Genomic DNA, 20,188 nt, shown 5'->3' on the forward strand with positions numbered 1-20,188 from the left:
TGTGTTATGTGCTGTTTTTTTTTCTACCTCTACAGCACTCCAGCCGCCGTTATGTATCTCGAGTGTCACTTCCCTTATACGTTTCAAATCAAGCAAACTTTTTGTCCTTCGTCAACCTCACTTTGTACCAAGTTTTGCTGCCAGTCATCCGTCCTTCTGATGCTGGCTGACACGAGGCTCTCTGGTGACTCAGCAGAAAGCAGAAAACCATATCATAGAGCATAATGCATGTTAAAGGCTTAATATTTAATGCATACTCGCTCTATATAAACTTTCATGTCTGTGAGATTTACGGCAATCATGACATAAAAATCTTCATTTAGAAAAATATGTTGACATATGCATGGGGATTATACAATAACTTACTCACACATCTCATATAACAGAAATACAAGCCGAAATGCCAAATACACAACAGCAACAGGATAAAAACTGAATAACATAATGCCAGAAATTAAAAATTCACAGGTCAGTAATACTGCTGTTAATGCCGTCACACCTCAAAACAAACAATATGACATTTCCAATTACAAATCAGATACTTTCCCTCCGCTTCGAGAGCACATTTAGCCTCTTTACCCTCATTGTTTTGGTATTCCAGCCGACAAACACGATCCTCAACAGTCATTTTTCCAGCTGCAGCAGGGAGCTGTTTTCAGCAACAACAAAAAAAAAGCCCCTCTAATAAAGCCGCTGTGCACTCCCTGCCCAGTGCAACACAACAAACAGGCGAAGCTCTTAGCTCAATATAGTGGTGCAGTCGCAAGGCTAACAAGCTAAGGAGCCGCATCACTTTTTTAGCAGGAGGTGGAGAACAAAACGGAGCTCGTAATACTGGAATGAACACACATTAAAAAAAAAATGTTGCTCTGCTGGATGTGTGTGAAAGATGACGTTTCCTGCAACAATATATTATAGTTTTCAGCTTGTTCTGCCCAAAAGAAAAGAAATATTTAGCGCTAAGCTCAGCAATCTTTGGCTTTTAGTAGGAGACAGGATGCAAACTGTCGTCTCTGCAGATTAGGGAAAGTTTTGTACAACCCATTAACGACAAAAGACATGAAAATTGACAACATTTGATTGGTGCAAAACAGTAGGTCAGCCATTTCCCTTTTGATTTTAAAGCACCGACACATTTAATATATGCGGCATTTATTCTAATGTGACATTTAGTTAGTTATTAATGCTTTCAAGCTGATGTAAAGTAATAAAAGTGGTTTAAGTTATAGGACGGTTGTTCATAGAATAAAAAATACAGCAAACAAAAGCTGATGTAAAGCATGCCAGCAGTAGCTCTTGATTTTATGTTTAAAAAGAATAGTCCAACATTACAGGAAATTCCCTTTCTCAGAGACGAGAGCGTGTTAGCTTAGCATAAAACCAAAAAAAATGAAGAAATAGGTAGCCAACGGTAAAAAAAAAATCAGACAAGCTGTTCCCACAACGCCAAACATTTTGTTTAACGCAAAATTGTGATTTTTATATCATTGTTGAGGAAGGTTTATTGGGCATGCACTGCCCTTGTCTAGGACGCAAAAATGAATCTCAGAAAACGGTGTCCTCCTCTCCTCCGCCGTACCAAGGGGTGAGTCTTACTAAACAAGGTCTGGGATTGCAGACGGGTTGCTCGGGTCCAACCTCCGAAGCAGAAGAATCCAAAGAGCTCAAGGACCCCGTGGGAGACCCCGACCCTTCATACGCGTATGTTCTTAGGCAGTCAAAGGGGGGAACGTAAGGATCCTGGTCAGCTTCCGCCAGCCGGTCCAGAATAAACTGCTTGAAGACCTCGTCCTCCGGCCCGATGAGGTGTGACTCCCGGAGAGACATGCGAATGCTGGCCCTGACGTCCTCCCTGCGCAGCCTCCTCTCCCTCCTCCTGGGGTGGGGGCGCAGAGGGACGACGGGGTGGCACAAGTCCAGGTCCCTTCTTCCTCCTCCTCCTCCTCCTCCTCTTCCTCCACCTCCTGCTTCTCCGTAATAAAGCACCTTTTGCGACACCGTCTCCGGCAGCTCCAGCTCCCTCACCTCCACCTCCAGCCCCTCCTGCTGTTTCCGCCTGTGTCTCCTCACCATCAGCATTAGAACTGACAGCACTGCAGACACAACACAGTGGGAGATCATTACAGTTAAACACCAGGGCATGAGCTTAGTGAGGGAAAAAAAAAAAACATCTACGGCGCCTGATGGAGCATGCACGTAGAATGTGCAAGTGCGTTGAAAATAACAGCAGCCAGATTTGTTTTCCTGTAACTAGTGGGATGCCAAAAAAAAAAAAGTAAAAAACTGAATGGGGACAAATTAGGCAATAAATTATCTTTTTTTTAATTTCAGCTCACACATAAAGAAAGCGTTCCATAATTTGCTCCATGTGGCACGGAATACTAAAAGACTGTTTGGTTTGTGTTTTTTTTCTCCGCTGTGTTTTCTACCGGCTATTGTTCTCATCCGACAGAATGTTAGCATAGCAGGTTTTGTCATTAATCTTTCATGTGATGGGCACAGGGAGGACACAAAGCAGCCGAGGTCATAATAAAGCTCTTCACTATGCAAACCCATCAATGTCCCAGGATGGCATTGCTACTGATGTATTGCAACCAATGCGCTCATTACCTGACATCATTGCTCTGCAAGCTTTCAGCATTTTAAAAGTGTGTGTTAAAGGCACGCAGGTGAGTTCTAAAAAAGCGGATTCAAATGAAAGCGCAGATTGGTTAATGAAAAATCCTGCTGTTTAACACTCGGGGTCATATACTTGCCAAAGTGATGTGGGGTGGAACTGCTTTAGCTCAACAGATCCGCTGCAAAAAGAACGACTCTTTTTTACAACAAAATTTCAATTGCATTTGAGATTTGTCTTAAAGGTCGTATTTTAGAAGTTTGATCCACTGGGTACCTTATCGGTGAAGTAATACTAGATGTCTGGCATGATTTATGGTTTTCTTTCCTCTTAACATCTCACGCTACACCTGTAGTGAAATCTTCTGTAGATCCATATCACTAGGGCTTTAATTTTGGCCTAAATGAACTGGGAAAGAGCCATAACTACAATTTCAATGGTCACCAAGATGTAAAAACTACATATATGGAGTCACAAAGTCATAAAGTTTGGTGATTTTACCTCAAAGCGAGCTTTAAAACCCGTTTTCCCTGCAGGTTATACCTCTGCTAAACAGCTTGCTTGCATCTGTGCATCAACACGACTGGCTTTTATGTCACACAACCACCATCTTCGTTACAGAATCCGCCCATAGATTTCTATTCAGGATTCTTTAGATAGCCAATCTCTCCCTTTGTGACATCTCTGGTGCACAAACAACAACCATCTCTCCAGTTCACTTCACTTGTTGTGTGTAAACAGAACAAACTACATTTGCAACGAGGCTCTTAGAGGGATTAATGTTGTTTAGCCAGCCGTCTGTCTTGTCAATCACGATGATGTCTGAAGAAAACTCTTGCCAGTAAATTTGGCAGAACAACATCTTTGGTCATCCTGCAGTAGCCTTTATATTGGCATGGTTTGAAAAAGCTTAAGGGGTACAACTCCAGACCAGCACCTCGGGATGTTTTTCTCTGAACCCTTTGTAATACGTCTCTTCGGTGTACATTTATTGACTTTAAGTCTATCAACAGCCAGCTTTATCTCTTGACTTCTACATTGCTTCCGGTCAGAGGAGACAAAAATCTTCTCCTTCTGAAGTGATGAGTAATAAATTCTGTATTTTAACCAACATGTCAGTCATCATTGGTGAGACGGCAGCATTTCTGACTCGTCTGATAACCTTTTCGGATCTCCATATTCAGACGTCTTTCGTGGAAAACGTTAATCTTCCACAAGTTACTGCCAGACACCGAGCTGATTTTAAAGCCAGATTAAGACATCCAGGAGACCAAACTCCAAATAGACGCCAGCGTACTCTCTGCTGGATGTTATTATGTAAGATAGCCCAGGCTGAGGCGGGATAAAATTAGATGGTAATACTTGCTTACCTGTGAGTGTGACCAGGCAGATCAGAATCCCTAACAAGGTCTGCAGGCTCAGCCCCATGGACAGAGCCAGCGCCTCCACCCCTCCCGTGGGACAGTGGCCGGCCGGCTGACAGCTGCACACGGTGATGGTCAGAGTGCTGGTGCTGGAGAGGGCCGGAGAGCCGCTGTCCGCCACCACCACGGGCAGGACGTACTGGGTTCGATCCTTGCGTGTGAAAGTGCTCCTGCGTGCCACGATGCCGGCCGTGTTGTCTGAAAGCCAAGAAGTGAGAGATGCACTTTTCGGGATTCTTAAAAAAAACATGAGCGCTGCTGCTGCTGCTGCTGTCAATGTGTATTTTGGAGGGGAACTGAAAAATAACAGGCAAACTGACACACTTAATGTCATTTAAAATTGGATCCCAGCTCTCCTAAAGGCCCTTTTTTTTTGTTGTTTTTTGAGCGCGAGGAACTAAATTTGGAAAATTCCCCTTCAGTTTCTGCTCCACCTGTACGAGTTCATCAAGACGCTGAACAATAACTCCGCTGGAGTCACACAAGCCTCGTGGCATATGGAAATGTGTTTTATTAAATGTGTTTCTTCTTGATTCATTATTCATTTCCGAGGTGCTGACTGGACTGCAGTGCTTGCGTGGCTAACCACCCATACGCTGCACCTGCATACATTTCATTCTAACTTATTCAACACATTCAAACACGCTGCATGCTTTCTAACAACACTGTTTGTTCAATCTGTGCTGCCCATTCTTATTCTAAACTTGGTGCCCGCTGACTTCTAAGGCAAACATTTAACTTACTTTAAAGGCTGCAAAAACTACAACCTGGATTTATTCCTAAAAGAGTTACTAGCATGCAGTATTCATTTAAATTTAAATGTTTTTCAAATAAAACATCCTTCTACTTTGCCTTTTTCATACTGTTATAGCACTGTTCATACTGGATGTGGTTTGGTTTCCACCTATGGTTGATATACCATACACAACTATTCCTCTTCTCATTTTTTCCCCCCATAGCTTAACAGAAAATGTCTTTAATTTGCAGGGTGACGCTTCCTGTAGATGTAGAATGAAACATCCATCCATTATCTATACACCGCTTAATCCTCACTAGGGTCGCGGGGGGCTGGAGTCTATCCCAGCTGACTTAGGGCGAAGGCAGGGGATTCACATTCACACCTACAGACAATTTAGAATCACCAATTAACCTCAACATGTTTTTGGACCTTGTGGAAAGCCGGAGAACCCGGAGAGAACCCACGCTGCACGGGGAGAACATGCAAACTCCACGCAGAAAGATTCCGGTGCCCCCACCGGGACGCGAACCTGCTGCGAGGCAACAGTGCTACCAACTGCACCACCCTGCAGCCCCTAGAATTATACAGATTTACTTTATGTTAAGAGTTTCACTGCCACTGAGTCTTTCAGCAGCCAAACTGTGACCACAGACCACAGTGAAATCTGCATGATCGCTGTTGTAGGTTACTGACACGGTGCTGTTTCCAATTGAGAAATAAGATATGACTTCTAAGCTGCGGCTACACGGGAGGATCGATAACAACTCTCAGACGCACGTCTGTACGCAAAAATACGAAGCTACAGCCGGCAACCTGTTAGGTAAGTCGAGCAAAGGCTGGAAACGGGAGGAGACAGCAAATCGGGTTCTGTTAAGAAATAAAGAAATATGACTGCAGCACCTCTAAAGTTCACAAAGTTGTGCAGCTTTATTGTCGAAGTGAAGCTGGCACCTAACAAACCCAAATGCATAACATTGTGTAACGGCTGTAAAATTGTTGTTTTGTCCTATTCTTTTCTACTGCCCAGCATCCATGACTTGCAAGTTTCTTTACAGCATTTTTTTTGTGTGAAAATAATACATGATGGGCCGCGGACCAGTGTAGCTATTACACATTTTTTGGTGTGAGGCTGGGCTGCGACAGCACAGTCCTCAGGGGGCCGCAGCACCCAACCAAGAAAAAGGCAGAGCTCATAATGTGCAAAAACACATTTTGTCATATTTACTCCTCAATTTCTGTACAGATTAAACAAATTTGATACAATATGTTAATGACAGCGCTCTGGGGGTTCTAATAGGCTGATTTTATTACTATCAGACGGAGCCAGGCGAGCTGCTTCTCCCTGTTTTTAGTCTTTATTCTCGCCTAACTGGCTGCTAGCTGTAGCTCCATATTGTATGAGAGGGGTATCAATATTCTGATGTAATTCTCAGCAAAAAAAAGCAAATGTATTTCTTTAAACAGAAAAAAAAAAGCTTTTGAGTGTATATGTAGCGCACTATTTCAACTCTAAGAGTGAACAGGATGGAGCTAGTAAATATAGAGCTGTTATAAGATATACAGTGCCTATAAAAAAAATGTTCACCCCCCTTGAAAGTTTTTCCTTTTTATTGCTTCTCAACCTTGAATCATGGTCAGTTTAATTTGGCTTTTTTTTGACAAGATTTATGAAAAATGAATGTTTAATGTCAAAGTGAAACCAGATTTCTACAAAGTAATGTCAGTTAATTAAAGCGATTGCATAAAGTGTTCATCCTCTCAAAGTGACTCGTCTCATACAACACAACATAACTGGTGCTACAAGTCACACAACTAGTGAAATTGAAAACTTCTGATTGACGGGAATCTGTCTAGAGATAGTATAAATACACCTGTATATGGAAGAGCCAGTCGCTGGTGAGTTAGTACTCCTGGCTATAACTGCGCCATAAAGACCAAAAAAACATGAAGCAACTCACTGAAAAGGTTATTGAAACGCATCAGTCAGAGGATTCAAGAAAATTTCTAATTCACTGAATATCCTTGGAGCACAGTTAAATTCATTATTGAAAAATCGAGGGTATATGCCACATTGGTAAATCTGCAAAGAGCAGGCCGTCCTCAAAAACTGTATAACCATGCATGAAAAAGACTAGTGAGGGAGGCCACCAAGACACCAATGACTCTGAAGGAGTTACAAGCTTCAGTGACTGAGACTGGAGAGACAACAACTGTTGGCTGGGTTCTTCACCAGCCAAAGATCTATTGTAAAGTGGAAAAGAGAGAGGCACTGTTGACCAAAGTTCACATTAAAACTCAACTAGAGCTCACCAGAAGGTATCTGGGAGACTCTGAAGTCAACTGGAAGAATGTTCTTTGTTCTAATGAGACCAAAACACAGCTTTTTTTTTAAATTATTTTTTTGGCCTTTGTTGGATAGTGTTAGTGAGAGAGAGACAGGAAAGTAGGGGAGGACATGTGGGAAAGGGTCATGAGCGGGATTCAAACTCATGACCTCCACATTGGGACTGTAGCCCTGCACATGGGACGCCAGCTCAACCAGGTGAGCTATAGCGGCGTCCCGCAAAATGCAGCTTGTTGACCATCCGACTAGACGCTCTACGTGGCGGACACCAAACACTGCACATCATCACAACACACCATCCCATGTGTGAAGCATGGTGGTGGCAGCATCATGATGTGGGGATACTTTTTAACAGCAGGCCCTGGAAGGCTTGTAAAGGCAGAGAGTAAAATGAGTGCAGCAAAGTATAAGGAAATCCTGGAAGACAACCAATCTGCAGGAAAACTGCAACTTAAATTTGTTTTCCAGCAAGTCAATGACCAGAGGTATACAACTAAAGATGCACATAAATGGCTTAAAGGTAATAAAGTAAAAGTTCCGGAGTCAGAGCCGAGACTTCAGCATGGTTGAGAATTTGTGGCTGGATTTAAAAAGGGTTATTTCACTCACGATCCCAGCGCAACCTGACAGAGCTCGAGTAGTTTTGCAAAGGAGAATGGGGTAAAATTGTAATGTCTACATGTGCAAGGCTGATTGAGACCCATCCACACGTTTTCAATGGTGTCATTTTGGAAGGAAGGTGCATCTGCTAAATACTGACCTGAAGAGGGGGAATACTTATACAATCATTTTTTTTTTTTCTGTACATTTTTGTGATAAAAGCCAAATTGCACTAAGCCATGATTTAATGTTGAAAAGCAATAAAAGCGGAAAACTTCCAAGGGGGGTGTATATTTTTTATAGGCACTGTATTTGTATGCCTGATTGTCTCATTTAATATAACCTTGATTATCTCTGATAGTGAAGTTTGGATTGATGTGCTTCTCGGGGACCATGGAGAAGTAGAAGTGGTGTCCCTCCACAGGGTCGTCTGGATCAACAGCACTGAGCAGCTGAATGAGCTGAGAGACACAAAGACACATCACTGGAACATTGTGATTGTACACAGGAATATTTGAAAACAGACTTTCCAGGAATTCTTCATAATCGTATGAAGGCTTTGCATTGCATTACTCGGAAACATAACGCTCAGAATCTCATTTAGAAGCTGACAATGCTATGAATGCAGTACGGTATAGTGCTTTACAACAATCAAATGGTTCCTTTTGAGTCTTTTGTTGTTTAAAAGGATGAAAGGAACATTGGAAATATTGTGGGGGAAATATAAAAGGACATAATTTGAAAACATTTACTGTCCACGTTCATGTAAACTCTGATTTCCACACCGCTGTACACAGGAGTAAATCACGAAAATCAGTGCATCATGATATACATACTTCTCCCGCCTGCGTCCCCTCACAGATATATGGCTGGTAATCTCTTGCAAGCCTTGGCACATTGTCGTTTATGTCCAGCACTTTGATGAACACCACCACAGAGGAGGATAAATGGTTCTGCGCTGCAGTAGTGAAGATAGACATTTGCTGGAGTCCACTGGGTGCATGTATCATAAATGCTTTGTAAAAGCTCTGTCAAAATAACACTTAAGACTGATAAATGTTTCACTTTCTTGCATCACGACTGTGGAGCCAAAAAATGGGCATCAGCGTCACACTGCTTTTGCCAAAACAAGATAATTGACTGAAGACTAAAAAACAGTAAAAAATCTTCTATGGGAATTTAATGGTTTGCATCATTCTAGACCAGTGGTTCCCAACTCTTTTTGTCAGACGTACACCCATAGGCCTGTTTCTATGACCGTGACATTATGGGCCAATCCTTAGAACGGTCGCAAACAGCAAACTACGAGCTAGTCCAACATGTCCCTGGGGGTCGCTTCAGTGTATTAAGGCTTGATTTAACATAAAGTGACTGCTAATCCTTCCAAATTTTTAGATTTCTGGGATACAGTTGTGATTAACCTTTGGCAATGTTGACGCAACTCTGCAGCAAGGTCATGTTTTCATATGCATCTTCGGTTTAGACAAAGTTGCTGCAAAATCCTTCAAGTTATTTAGATAGTTTGAAGCTAGAAGTCCAAAAGTTTGCTCCAAATCTAATTTGCACATGGAAATATGTGGCTACAATTCAACTACAGCAGTCTACTAGAAACCCTGGAAACCCATACATAATGCTTATAAAACGTAATTTAGGGAATCTGTTGCTATCACTTCATTAAATGCATGACAAGATTAAAAAAAAGGTGATGTACTTATTTGGATTAACCTTTTAAGTTGCAAATACTATTTTGATGAATTGTGTTGATGCAATAGCACAAATTGTCTTTATTTTAAACTGTAGTTTCTGTCTTATTTGACTTAAAACTACATTTAAGCTGTAGTCAACAGATTAAATAGTCTTGATGGGTTTATTTTTCTCATGGTTGAGTTCAGAAGGGACTTAACAACTGTTCATGCTGCCAGTTGTTAAGTATTTTGTAATTTCAAATACCCTTGATTGTAGAGAAAAAGATAATTCCTCCAACTCAATATTATTTGTTGACTGAACATGATTGCATTAGAAGTTGTCATAACTCAAAAAGACTGATGTGAACTGTTAACATATTTTTGGTTTTGGTTTTCAGAGTGTACAATTATTTCCAAATATACTATATTTGAAGAAATAAATTGACATGTTTGCCACTAATGAAAAACTGACCAGAAAGTTCCTAGAAATGGACCACTACTGGCAAACTGTGGTGGCAAACTACTGGTGATCATGTTTGCCAGAAGAGGTAAATATATCTGTGTAGACTCTAAGCTATCCAGGTCTTGATAATCCTAAAAGCCTCAGTACAGAACAACTAGACTTCTGTTTTTGGTTCTTTAAGATTTTTCACTTTTCATCCAAGAGGCTTCTTCAGTTCTACCTGACTGATGTGGAGTCTCAGATATAGATCGTCACTCTTAACTCACACAGCTAATGGCCCATTAATGACTCGCATCAAGTCTCACATGCCTTGAGGTGTGAATGGTTGTGAAACTGCCAGGTAAGGGATGAGCCAAGGTGTTAATGGTGGTGCAACTTTGCGATTTCAAGACTGTTCTATAAGTACCTCCATCCATCCATTGTCTATACACCACTTAATCCTCACTTGGGTTGCGGGGGAGCTGGAGCCTATCCCAGCTGACTTAGGGTCTCCAGTCTATCACAGGGCTTATAGACAGACAACCAAGCACACTCACACCTACAGACAATTTAGAATCACCAATTAACCTCAACATGTTTTTGGAAATCTGAGAACCCGGAGAGCACCCACGCTGCACTGGGAGAACATGCAAACTCCATACAGAAAGATCCCAGTGTCCTCACCGGGATGCAAACTGGCGACCTTTTTGCTGCGAAGCACCTTGCGAGGTGGCTAACCAAGTCACCTTGCAGCCGAGTTTAAGTACTTGATAATTGGTATTATCAGGTACTTATGCAAGGTGGCTCAGTGGTACCTATGGAGGGACTGCTCCAGGTGAACATAGATGGCTTGATTCACTCCTCTCTCAAACCAATTCATCATCTCTGTTCAGAATGTGAACATTTCTGTCGGCAAAGAGTCTCTTATCATGTTCAGTCAGTTAGAACTGAAGAAGCATCTTGGATGAGACGTGAAATGTCTTCAAGAACCAAAAAGAGAAGTCCTGTTGCCTTCTGCTGAAGCTCAAATGGTCAGTCGTGGCAAACTTCTTGTATTATAATTGCAAACTTGGGTTGATTTGTGTCGTAGACGAAGACTTGGTTGCAGATCAATCACAAATTTGTTGCAACTCACTACATTCTCAAAGTAATTGACCGACACTGTCCACTAGTACAAATGCAAATTTACCCAAATAGACATAAGCACTGACTGTTCAACTGTCTGAAAGGTCAACAATATTCATTTTTGTTTTGTTAAAGTAAAACAACATCCAGTTTAAAGCCAGTTAACACTTTAGGGACTATTTGAACTGTACCTTCCTCTACTTTCAGTGAAATATATGAATAGTTTATTTAATACTTTTAATCTGATATTGCAACCATTTATCTAACTTTAAGATATTCCAACTGTTTCGCATTAAATTTTCTTTCTTTCTGTTTATCCATTAGTATTTCCTAACAGGTTGCATGCCAGCTAGCTTCATGCATTCTTAATTGCAACCCACACTGTGTTCATGTCTTACAGCTCACTCCATATGTGGATTAATATTTTTTCAAATTAGTTGAGCTACTCCAATCTCTTCACATACCACCGGGTAACCGCACAAGTAATGGGGGGTGCTGGTAATACTCTGAAGTTCTTTGTTCGTTTCACACGATTAGGATGAATCAAATGTGGAATGGGGGTTTGAAGGTTTCAGACTTCACAAATGGATAGTTGTCTCTCAGTTTGGTTTTTGGATGTTCAAATTTGGGATTGTGCATTATATAGTCCATCTATGTTGTCTTACTTTCACTCATTCATTCATAGCCATTCATATAGAATAGAAATAGAATAGAATAGAACTTTATTGATCCCTTTGGTGGAAACCTCAGGGAAATTGTTGTATATATTTATCAATTCATTTCTTACTTACTTTTTGCTATTGAGGTTTACATATCCACACTCTCCTTGGTTGGTTGCAGTGGTTTTGTGGGGGAGGCACATCTAATAAAGCTATTTCAAGGTTGCTATTCTATGTTTAATCTGAACAACAGCAACACTTTGACCTGTGGCTCCAGTCTATGGTTAATGCCCACATGTGTCTCCAAACCCTGCAAAAATGGCGAACCAGATAAATGACTGTATGGTCAGATGTGCCATATAATACATATTATGGCCTGGCTGTGGGCTACTCCATTGGGTGTTAATGGTACAGTCCAACCAGATGTCCAAAACAAAGAGACAAACAAAATTTAATTGTGAAGCAACGACCCAACAGGATGGATGTTTAGAAATGAAATCAGAAATTGTTGGAAAAGTTTCCAACTCCTCTTTCATTTGATTGACTTTGAAGATGCGATCTAAAGAAAGAACTGCAAACTGTTACATGGACCAATGGGGCAACCCTTTGTTGGGAATCACTGGTCTGGAAGAAGATTTGTTTCTAGAACATATTCTGAACAGGTTTCCCACCTGGGTGGGGACAAATGTTCAGCAGTTCACCATATAAACTAGATGCTCTTATGCAAATTTAGGAAATTCTCCTTACATGTTTCCTTGGCTTCAACAGTCACATTGTGCCAGTTTGAAGTCTCTCGGTCCAAAGCTTTAGCGACAGTTATAGTCCCATTGTTTGGGTCTATTTTGAAAGCTTTTGTGGCATCGCTCCTTTTGTCAATTGAATATCTGGAAGAGAAATCACGGAGACAGACATTTAGCAGGCAAGGTTGTTTTCTGGGCAAACAAAGCATTGCGATACCACGGGGAGATTAATTAGGCAAACTGCTCAATTTTTTAATCTGTTGACAGATATCCAACAAAGCGACTAGACACACACAAGCTTGTGCGACAGCAACACTGTGAAGACAAAGCGCCGGGCGCAGACGGCACAGACGCAGCTTCGTGTACGTTTTCAGTTAGCGTCACTGAATATCATTTTTATTCTGACCACAGATGTTTCCTGTTCGTCGTAAGTGAGAATGAACAGGTAGGCTCGGAAACTCGCAGAGGAAGAGAGAAACTTTCTTGGCGTTTGAATAATAGACTGTCCGAGCAGTGTTACTTTTTCTGACTGGCTTTCTGATAGCGGCTGACAAGTGAGTCTCGGAAACTTTTTAATGTGAAAATAATCTTTAAAAAAAAAACAAATTTATCAGACACAAACCAACTGAGCTGAAAAGAAATACGTAGTCTCTATGGCATTGTTCTCCAACGTCATCATGCCTTTAACACTTATTAATGTAAGTGATTGGGCTCTAACATGACAGTGAATTAGGGTAACAGAGTAATGAATCATTTCTGCGCACTCCTCTGATGATAACAACATGGGAAATAAGCCAATTTGACCACAGCAAACTTAATCATATTTACTAGAACTGTAGAAACCCCTAAAATGTCAGGCTGAATTTATTAATCAATGAGACACTGTCACCAAAGGGACAGTAATAGACGCTAGGCTGAGGATGATATGCAGCACCTGCCACTCTTAAGCTCTGCCGAGATGGACTACAGGCACCAGTAGTGCTCCTGTCTCCTCTGCAACGTGCCCCACTTGCAAATGACTGCAAATCTCAATTCCATATGCCACCTCGTATGGTGCTTTATTACATTCCCACGTCCTAGCCACGTCGCTTTGTGATAATACCACGGCAATAGATAGAAAAGCCTGTGAGGTATAAAAAAAAAAATTGTCATGATTTATTCAGCAGGGCTCATTTCCTACTAAAGTAATATGAGATAAATATGACCATGTACAGGGTATCCAGAGATCAAGGGTAAAAATGGATGCACCGAGCCAGTAACGCTATTTGAAATGGAATGATTTTTCACCCTGTGGAGGAAGCTGTCTGAGGATGTTCCGCCCACGCCTGCTTGGGTATCTGCCTCGTCATTATCATACTGGTAGTTGGATGGCAGATGCCATTCTTCCTGGTTTAGACAGTTCACATTACCTGATGGGATTGTTGACTGTGTCAGTGTCTCTGGCGCTAACGCTGCCAACCTCGCTTCCCACCGCCGCATTCTCAGGAACTTTCCACTCGTAGGCCGGCGACAGGAAGACGGGCGGCTCGTCCACGTCCTCCACGACGATCTTGAGCGTTGTCCTGTCGCTGAACTCATCCAGATTCAGGAAGCGAGTGTCCACGTGGTCGTTGACCGCCTCTGCAGCCATGACGAAACGTCTCTTGGATTCGTAGTCCAACGGCTGCGAGGGAGGGAAGTATTTTTAACGGTTTATATAAATACAGAGACTGTAACGAGCGGGGAACAATTTATCATCATTAAACGGGCTTAAAGAGTAACTGCTTTTCAAATCAGCTTTGCCAACTTGTGCTTGAGACCGATGATTACCCCGCTGAGATCAGGACATGACTAGATGTTAAAATTGTTTAGTCAATGTCAATAAGCTACCAGCTGTGAGCACGTACTTAAATAATGTTCTGTTTTTGATTAACATTATGAAGCCTGGTAATAAGAAAACAGCATGCAAACCATTACCATGTTCCCAAAATGATTCACAGTCAATAATGTTTCTGTTTTTTTCCCATTATTTTATCATCACAGCGGCTAAATTGAAATCTCCTGGTCTTTAAAGGAGAAGCATACGGCTTACATGAGTGGAGAAAAAAAGAATAACCGGTTTCATGAGAAGTCTTAGCATCTAGCTACATTTTATATGTCAATACTTTTAACCAATAAGACTGTTTAATACTTTAGAAATAACTGGGTGCCACTCTTGAACATATGTTTAACCCTCTGAGCTCCAAAACCTGCTACCATGTTGGAAAGCCTTGTTGTCTTTTTTTTTTAAGAAATTGCCCAAATTACACTTTTTATGAGAAACTATCAGGAGATTTTCCAATGGTCCTTGAACTACTCATGTGTGACACCACAAAACTTCACCAAATCTGCGCTTCAAATTGGAACATTTCATGAAAATCACTTCAGCTTTATTTATTAATTTGCCAAAAATAAATAGATTCTGTAAAAAACAAACAAAAACCAATACGCAACTGAGAAGTTTTTAGCAATTTAGCTGTGGTCGACAGTCACATGACACAAATTCTGGGCTTTCCGGGTTAAGTGGGCTGAACTGCAGGCCGTGCAGAGCAGACAGGAGACGCATCAAATCAAAGTTATAAAGCAAGAATAATCAAAGAAATTCAACCTTTGTTTCCACTTCTTTTTCAATGATTTATGGCATATAAGGTTGATATACTGCACAAAAGACTTTTGTTTTCTCTCTGCTTCTAGCCACGGTTGTGCTGTTTCCATAGAGACACAGGACCCTATATTGCAGTGAAAAATTAGTGAGGAAAAATGTGACAGAACTACCCGGGTGTATGTTCACTCGCTCGGAGCTCAGAGGGCTTCCGGGAAACATGTTGTAATTTAAATGGAAGAAATGTGGCTGTTTTTTTCTGCTCACCACTTGTTGATAATTGTGTCTGAATGAGCCCGTGATCCTCTTATGTTGCTCAGCTTACAGCGCTGCACTCATGGAATGACTAAAAAGGTGCATTGAACGTATGTTGCGCTGACAGAAGAGAGTCAAGTGAGCGTCGTGTGCGACTCCATTTGTTCTGCCTCAACTGGCAACCTGGCGTCGCTTCATTAGTTCCACATTTGGGCATTAGGCTTATTCACTTAATTTTCTGCGGCCTCGTCAAAAAAAAAAACACGAGTTTTTCTGGCAACCAGCGAGGATTCGAGGAGGTTACCGCGTTCAGCCAAGAAACGGTACGAAGCCCAGAGATGTACAGAGATCTCATTATCTTTATCTGCGTCGACGAAATGATCTGTCTGGATGAACAGATGTCGGGAATGCGTACAGTTTTGCATCACAGATGTTTAAACGTGCTTCATGCCTGTTTTTGGATAATGTTCGTCGGAGCAGTTGGACTGATTGCAAAGGGCTCCCAACCAAAAACTATTTCGGATGCCTTTGCAACCTTTGTCGTATGGTTGAAGGCTGGCAAACAGCTTTTTTAGAATTAGGTTTTATGGATGCATACAAAATCACCCCAATTCTTTCTGGTATGATCGATTCTTTCCAAGTAGAGTTATTCAGGTCATCTGGTGAATATTGCTGTCAGTGCCAGTTTTGTGCAGCCTTTGTTTGAACACCACTCATCTGAAACCTATGGCGGACACATACAACATGTTCAGAGGTTAGAATAGGACTGATGAGGAGGATGTCCAGTAACTTCTTCAGTAACAAGTTGTTATCAACTGTACACACTGTTGATATGGATTAGTCTAGATCAACATCTTCTGGAAGGATGTGTTACAGCCCCATTTCCTGTCAGGTTTTAATGATGTACCACAAAATAAATTGGAATAATTTATTTTGAGAGTCAGATGGCTCAAATAAAATCTAAATAACCAAATTCCACATGTTTTAGTTTATACTTTCTGAGCCTTTTAGTAATTTAATTGAAACAATATGTTAAAAGCAGTTCATCTAAAGAACAATAATACAACACTCCTATAATATAGGCCTCTGCAGTGTCATTTACATTGACTTTATGGTTTACCAAATACAGGAATTTCACCAACACAGTTTTAAAAAACACTGGTTTTACACTCCCAATCTGCTCCCTGATCATTTTAGTAAAATATACTAAATGAAATAACAAGTCAGTAGGAGCAAGGTTCTATGCTGCATGAAAAAAAGCACTTTTTTTATCCAAAATAATCCAAATCAAAATGAAAAAACAGAATGGCTGCTGCCCAGACATGTCAGTCATTAAGCTTTTTTCCTGCTAAAAAAAATAATGAGTATTTTTTAGAAGAAATATCTGTTTCCGCAGCATTAGATGTGCTTTTCTGATTAACAAATGTTATCCAGCACATCATCCCTGATCAAACCTTCTCTGGAGTCAAACCAGATCTGCTTTACAGGTGCTGCTGCTGGGTGGATTTCTTTTGAATTTCTTTACCTTCAGAGCGAGACAGACAAGCCGTCCCCTCCTGTTTCCCCTCCTTTCTGCTAAGCTAAGCTAACTGACTGTTAGCTGCGGCTTTGTGTTTACTGGACGGACTTGACAGTGGTATCAATCTTCTCATCTAACTCTCAGCAAGGAAGCAATTACATCCCAAGAGGATCACAGGCTCTCATCACCCAGTGATATCGCTTTTATCATCTGTCGGATGGGTAAAACCTGGCAGTGGCACTGAAGCCTCCCCGCGCTTTTCCCCCTCCGAAACAGAACTGACTGAACCGTCGGATCACAGCGAAATCGTTTTTTTTTTTTTTTGTGCTGATGTGCGCTCATGAAAAGTGAGCTGTTTACATCCTCTGTCCCCGCAGCGTGGCCCAACTTCGTTAATTGGCATACACGGCGGGTGCAGATTTTTATGCTCCTTTATGTATGTTCAGCCGGCGACTGATCTGCGTGGTCACTTGGAGGCTGCGCCAGTTAATTTCTTCTTAATTAATCAAGTTAAATAATGAAGATTACAGCATGTGTTTTGGTGTCTGGTTGCTTCGGCTGCGTCTGCCAGCTATGTGTGCAGCTGTTTCAATTACACGGGGAGTGCCAGGCTATCCTCGACTTTTTTTTTTCCTTTTCCCAATTTGGTTTGCTTTTTTTTTTTTTTTTTTTTTAAACAATTTTTTATCTTTAACGTTAATTAAATCTAAAATAAAGGTTGGTAAAAGTTGCCTATAGTTTTTGCAAAAACTTTCCGAGCCTCACACACACGCGGGTGCTCCCAATTTAAATTAAATGATGAATATTTATACAAATAATTAAAACATTAGAGATAGATATTGTGTTTGTGGATTCACCTTGGCCAGCAGAACCACTCCCTCCTGTGTCGTCGGGTCCGTTTCGATGATAAACGTGGAGCTTTCTTCCAGGTCATCCTCCAGACTGTAGGTCATTTTAGCGTTGATGCCGACGTCTCCATCTTCCGCCATGATTCGACCCACCGTGGTGCCCACTTGGGCGTCTTCAGGCACCGCGAAGGTGTAGAGATCTGAGGAAACAAGGGAAAAAATGGTACTTGTGCATTAATGTAATCATTAAAAAAAAAAAAAGTTAAAAAAAAAAGTTTCCCCACTTAAACGCTGTACACACAACTTGACAGTAAGTTGTTAATAGCTAGTCAAGAGAGTGTGCTAGCGTGTAAAGTGATAAGAAGGGAGAACATTGTGGTGGAGGGTCAATTTGTGTGAGCTGCAGATAAATTGTGGCAACTCCACATAATCCCAGCCTAACTCTAATAAGAAGATGAGAAAATGTGATTGTGTCTTTGAGCGACTCCATTTGGACGGCTGCCACAACTGGGAGGAAACTCAACAGGCAACCAGCTGCTCGTGGAGGGAAGGAGGGAAAAAAAAAAAAAAAAAAAAAAAAAGCCCCGCTGATAATAATTTGTAATTATGTGACAAAACAGAGGGTACAGTTCAAAGTGAAGTGTGGCCATACAATATTTATAAGGCCTTTTGACTGAACGTTAGAATCCGTGGGATACAGTAGCACCTGCCGTGAATGTGAATGTGACATTAAGCATCATCCCTGCTCTCCCATTCCGGCGGAATTGATTTCTTCCCGCGGCATTCATTTAGTGAGGTTTATCGCTGAGAAAGCTAGGTTTGTTTCCAAAGGTCATGACAAATGTCCTTTCATGTGTGAATGATTAAATTCACCCAGTGTCTGGCACATGTACACGTGCACAAGCGGGATGAGCGCCTGCATCCTCGTCTCTTTCCTCCCTCCTCCCGCTGTCTCCCCTTTTAATTTTAAAGCTGCCGGCCGAATAACACGACGCGAAAAAACGCGGCGCTGGCAGCAACAAACCACCCACCAGAACCGCGCCAGTGTGATCAAATAAATACCTCGTAGGTATAATATTAAACACGTCCTCGCAGTCTGCAACGCTTTGTACTTTCCCCCCATTGATTCCCTGAGCGCGTTATGGCCCAGCGTTTGCATCACCGCCAGTCATGAGGAAGTGACTCACGGTGCTGGAATGTGGGCCCGTTGTCGTTCACATCAGTCAGGCTGACGGTAACCGTGGTGGACGAGGAGTAACCGCCGCTCAGGCCCAGCATGTCCTTCACCTGCACCACCACCAGGTACTGCTCCCTGGCTTCGCGGTCCATGTTCGGCCAAGACGTCACCACGATGCCTGCGGGCGGGAGGAGGACAGGAAACGAGGAGGTTCGTTAGGACAGCATCAAGTGCATCTGTGGGTGGTTTTCTCTCTCTCTCTTTTTTTTTTCTTCCCTTTGACCAAGTAAACAAACTTCGCCTCAAGTAGTCTCCGAGACCGCCGTGCACTTTGTGATGCTGCACCGCAGTAAATGTCAAGTCTTCAAATTTAATCAGCACGAGGAGAAATATTAAGAGGGCTTTCACATGACTTAATGCTTCCTCTGTCTGGCCAAATTGGAGTCTGTGGGCAACAATGAACAAGAAGAACAATTTAAATCAAACGAATTGCATCGACCCGGCGAATCCGGATGCTATTTTTTTTGCCTTTAAGCTCATCATCTCGGCCACTCGTCTGATTTTGCATTGCATTTCCTGACCAACCGGCTTCTTTCAAATACAAATGACAGAAAGTGTCTAGGTGACTATTTCTGCTCCGTGTCAGACATCTGCTCACGTAGAAGTGCCAACAGAAATGTGTTTCCTCCCAGATAATCCTGTTCTTTCTTTATCTTTACAATGAGACACAAGATAGCGAGAAAAAATATGAGAATATATCCAGACTTCCTCCCTGCAGGTCACCTTAACCCACCAGAAAAACTATGGAAACTGACAATTGGCTCCCTAAAAACTAAAAAAAAAAAGTCAGATTTGGCCTTTTACATGTTGCATTCATTTGCATTTAAATGTTTTTCAACCTAAATGATGCCCACACCCAACTCTTCACAGTTCAGGTCAACAATGTGTGTGGGAAGCGCTGCGGCCGACCTCTGCATCGCACACGAAAAATACTGTAAGTGTACATTCACAGGCGCTAGTTGAATCAATTTCCTGTCACGGTGTTAACTTTTCCCACTGGCCAAAAAAAAAAAAAAAAGTAGCAAAATCCGTCAATAGTTGTTTAGATGGAGTTGCCAGGGGAAATTATGCTGTTTTCAAAGTGCGAAGAGCTCTCGGACTTGTCAAAAGTGATTAGGACCAGAGGGACGACACCCAAAGATAGTTTTCAGTCTCGACAAGATGAAATTGGATAAAAAATAAAAAAAAAAAAAAACCACCCCTTCTGGTGTTAAAAAAAAAAAACACCTACTCGTAATAAATTTCTTAAATCCAATTGCCTTTCATTGATTAAGACCAAAAGGACAGTTCAAGATGGATTCCTCTCATAGACTGTATAAAAGATGGACGTAGCT

At 41.6% G+C, this 20,188-nt stretch overlaps 1 protein-coding gene across 3 annotated transcripts in view; it reads right to left on the bottom strand.

Annotated features, from left to right (window-relative positions):
* Window positions 1–225: 225 nt before the first annotated feature.
* The window catches only part of cdh19 (cadherin 19, type 2), a 28,538-nt gene continuing 8,575 nt past the window's right edge, over window positions 226–20,188 (bottom strand). The window contains exons 5-13 of one of the 3 annotated variants that reach the window (XM_008280931.1): window positions 18,805–18,972; window positions 17,627–17,817; window positions 13,785–14,038; window positions 12,383–12,519; window positions 8,561–8,682; window positions 8,068–8,185; window positions 3,988–4,239; window positions 2,757–2,798; window positions 2,012–2,093 (exon numbers count right to left, since the gene is read on the bottom strand). In XM_008280931.1, the coding sequence (XP_008279153.1) occupies window positions 2,782–2,798; window positions 3,988–4,239; window positions 8,068–8,185; window positions 8,561–8,682; window positions 12,383–12,519; window positions 13,785–14,038; window positions 17,627–17,817; window positions 18,805–18,972 (1,259 nt within the window). In that variant the 3' untranslated portion in view covers window positions 2,012–2,093; window positions 2,757–2,781. Of the gene's footprint in view, window positions 2,094–2,164; window positions 4,240–8,067; window positions 8,186–8,560; window positions 8,683–12,382; window positions 12,520–13,784; window positions 14,039–17,626; window positions 17,818–18,804; window positions 18,973–20,188 lie in introns of those variants that run through there. The other 2 variants (XM_008280932.1, XM_008280930.1) reach the window with 2 other exon arrangements.

This window comes from Stegastes partitus, unplaced genomic scaffold (genome assembly GCF_000690725.1).
Source record: "Stegastes partitus isolate 25-593 unplaced genomic scaffold, Stegastes_partitus-1.0.2 Scaffold214, whole genome shotgun sequence".
Lineage (NCBI taxonomy): Eukaryota > Metazoa > Chordata > Actinopteri > Pomacentridae > Stegastes > Stegastes partitus.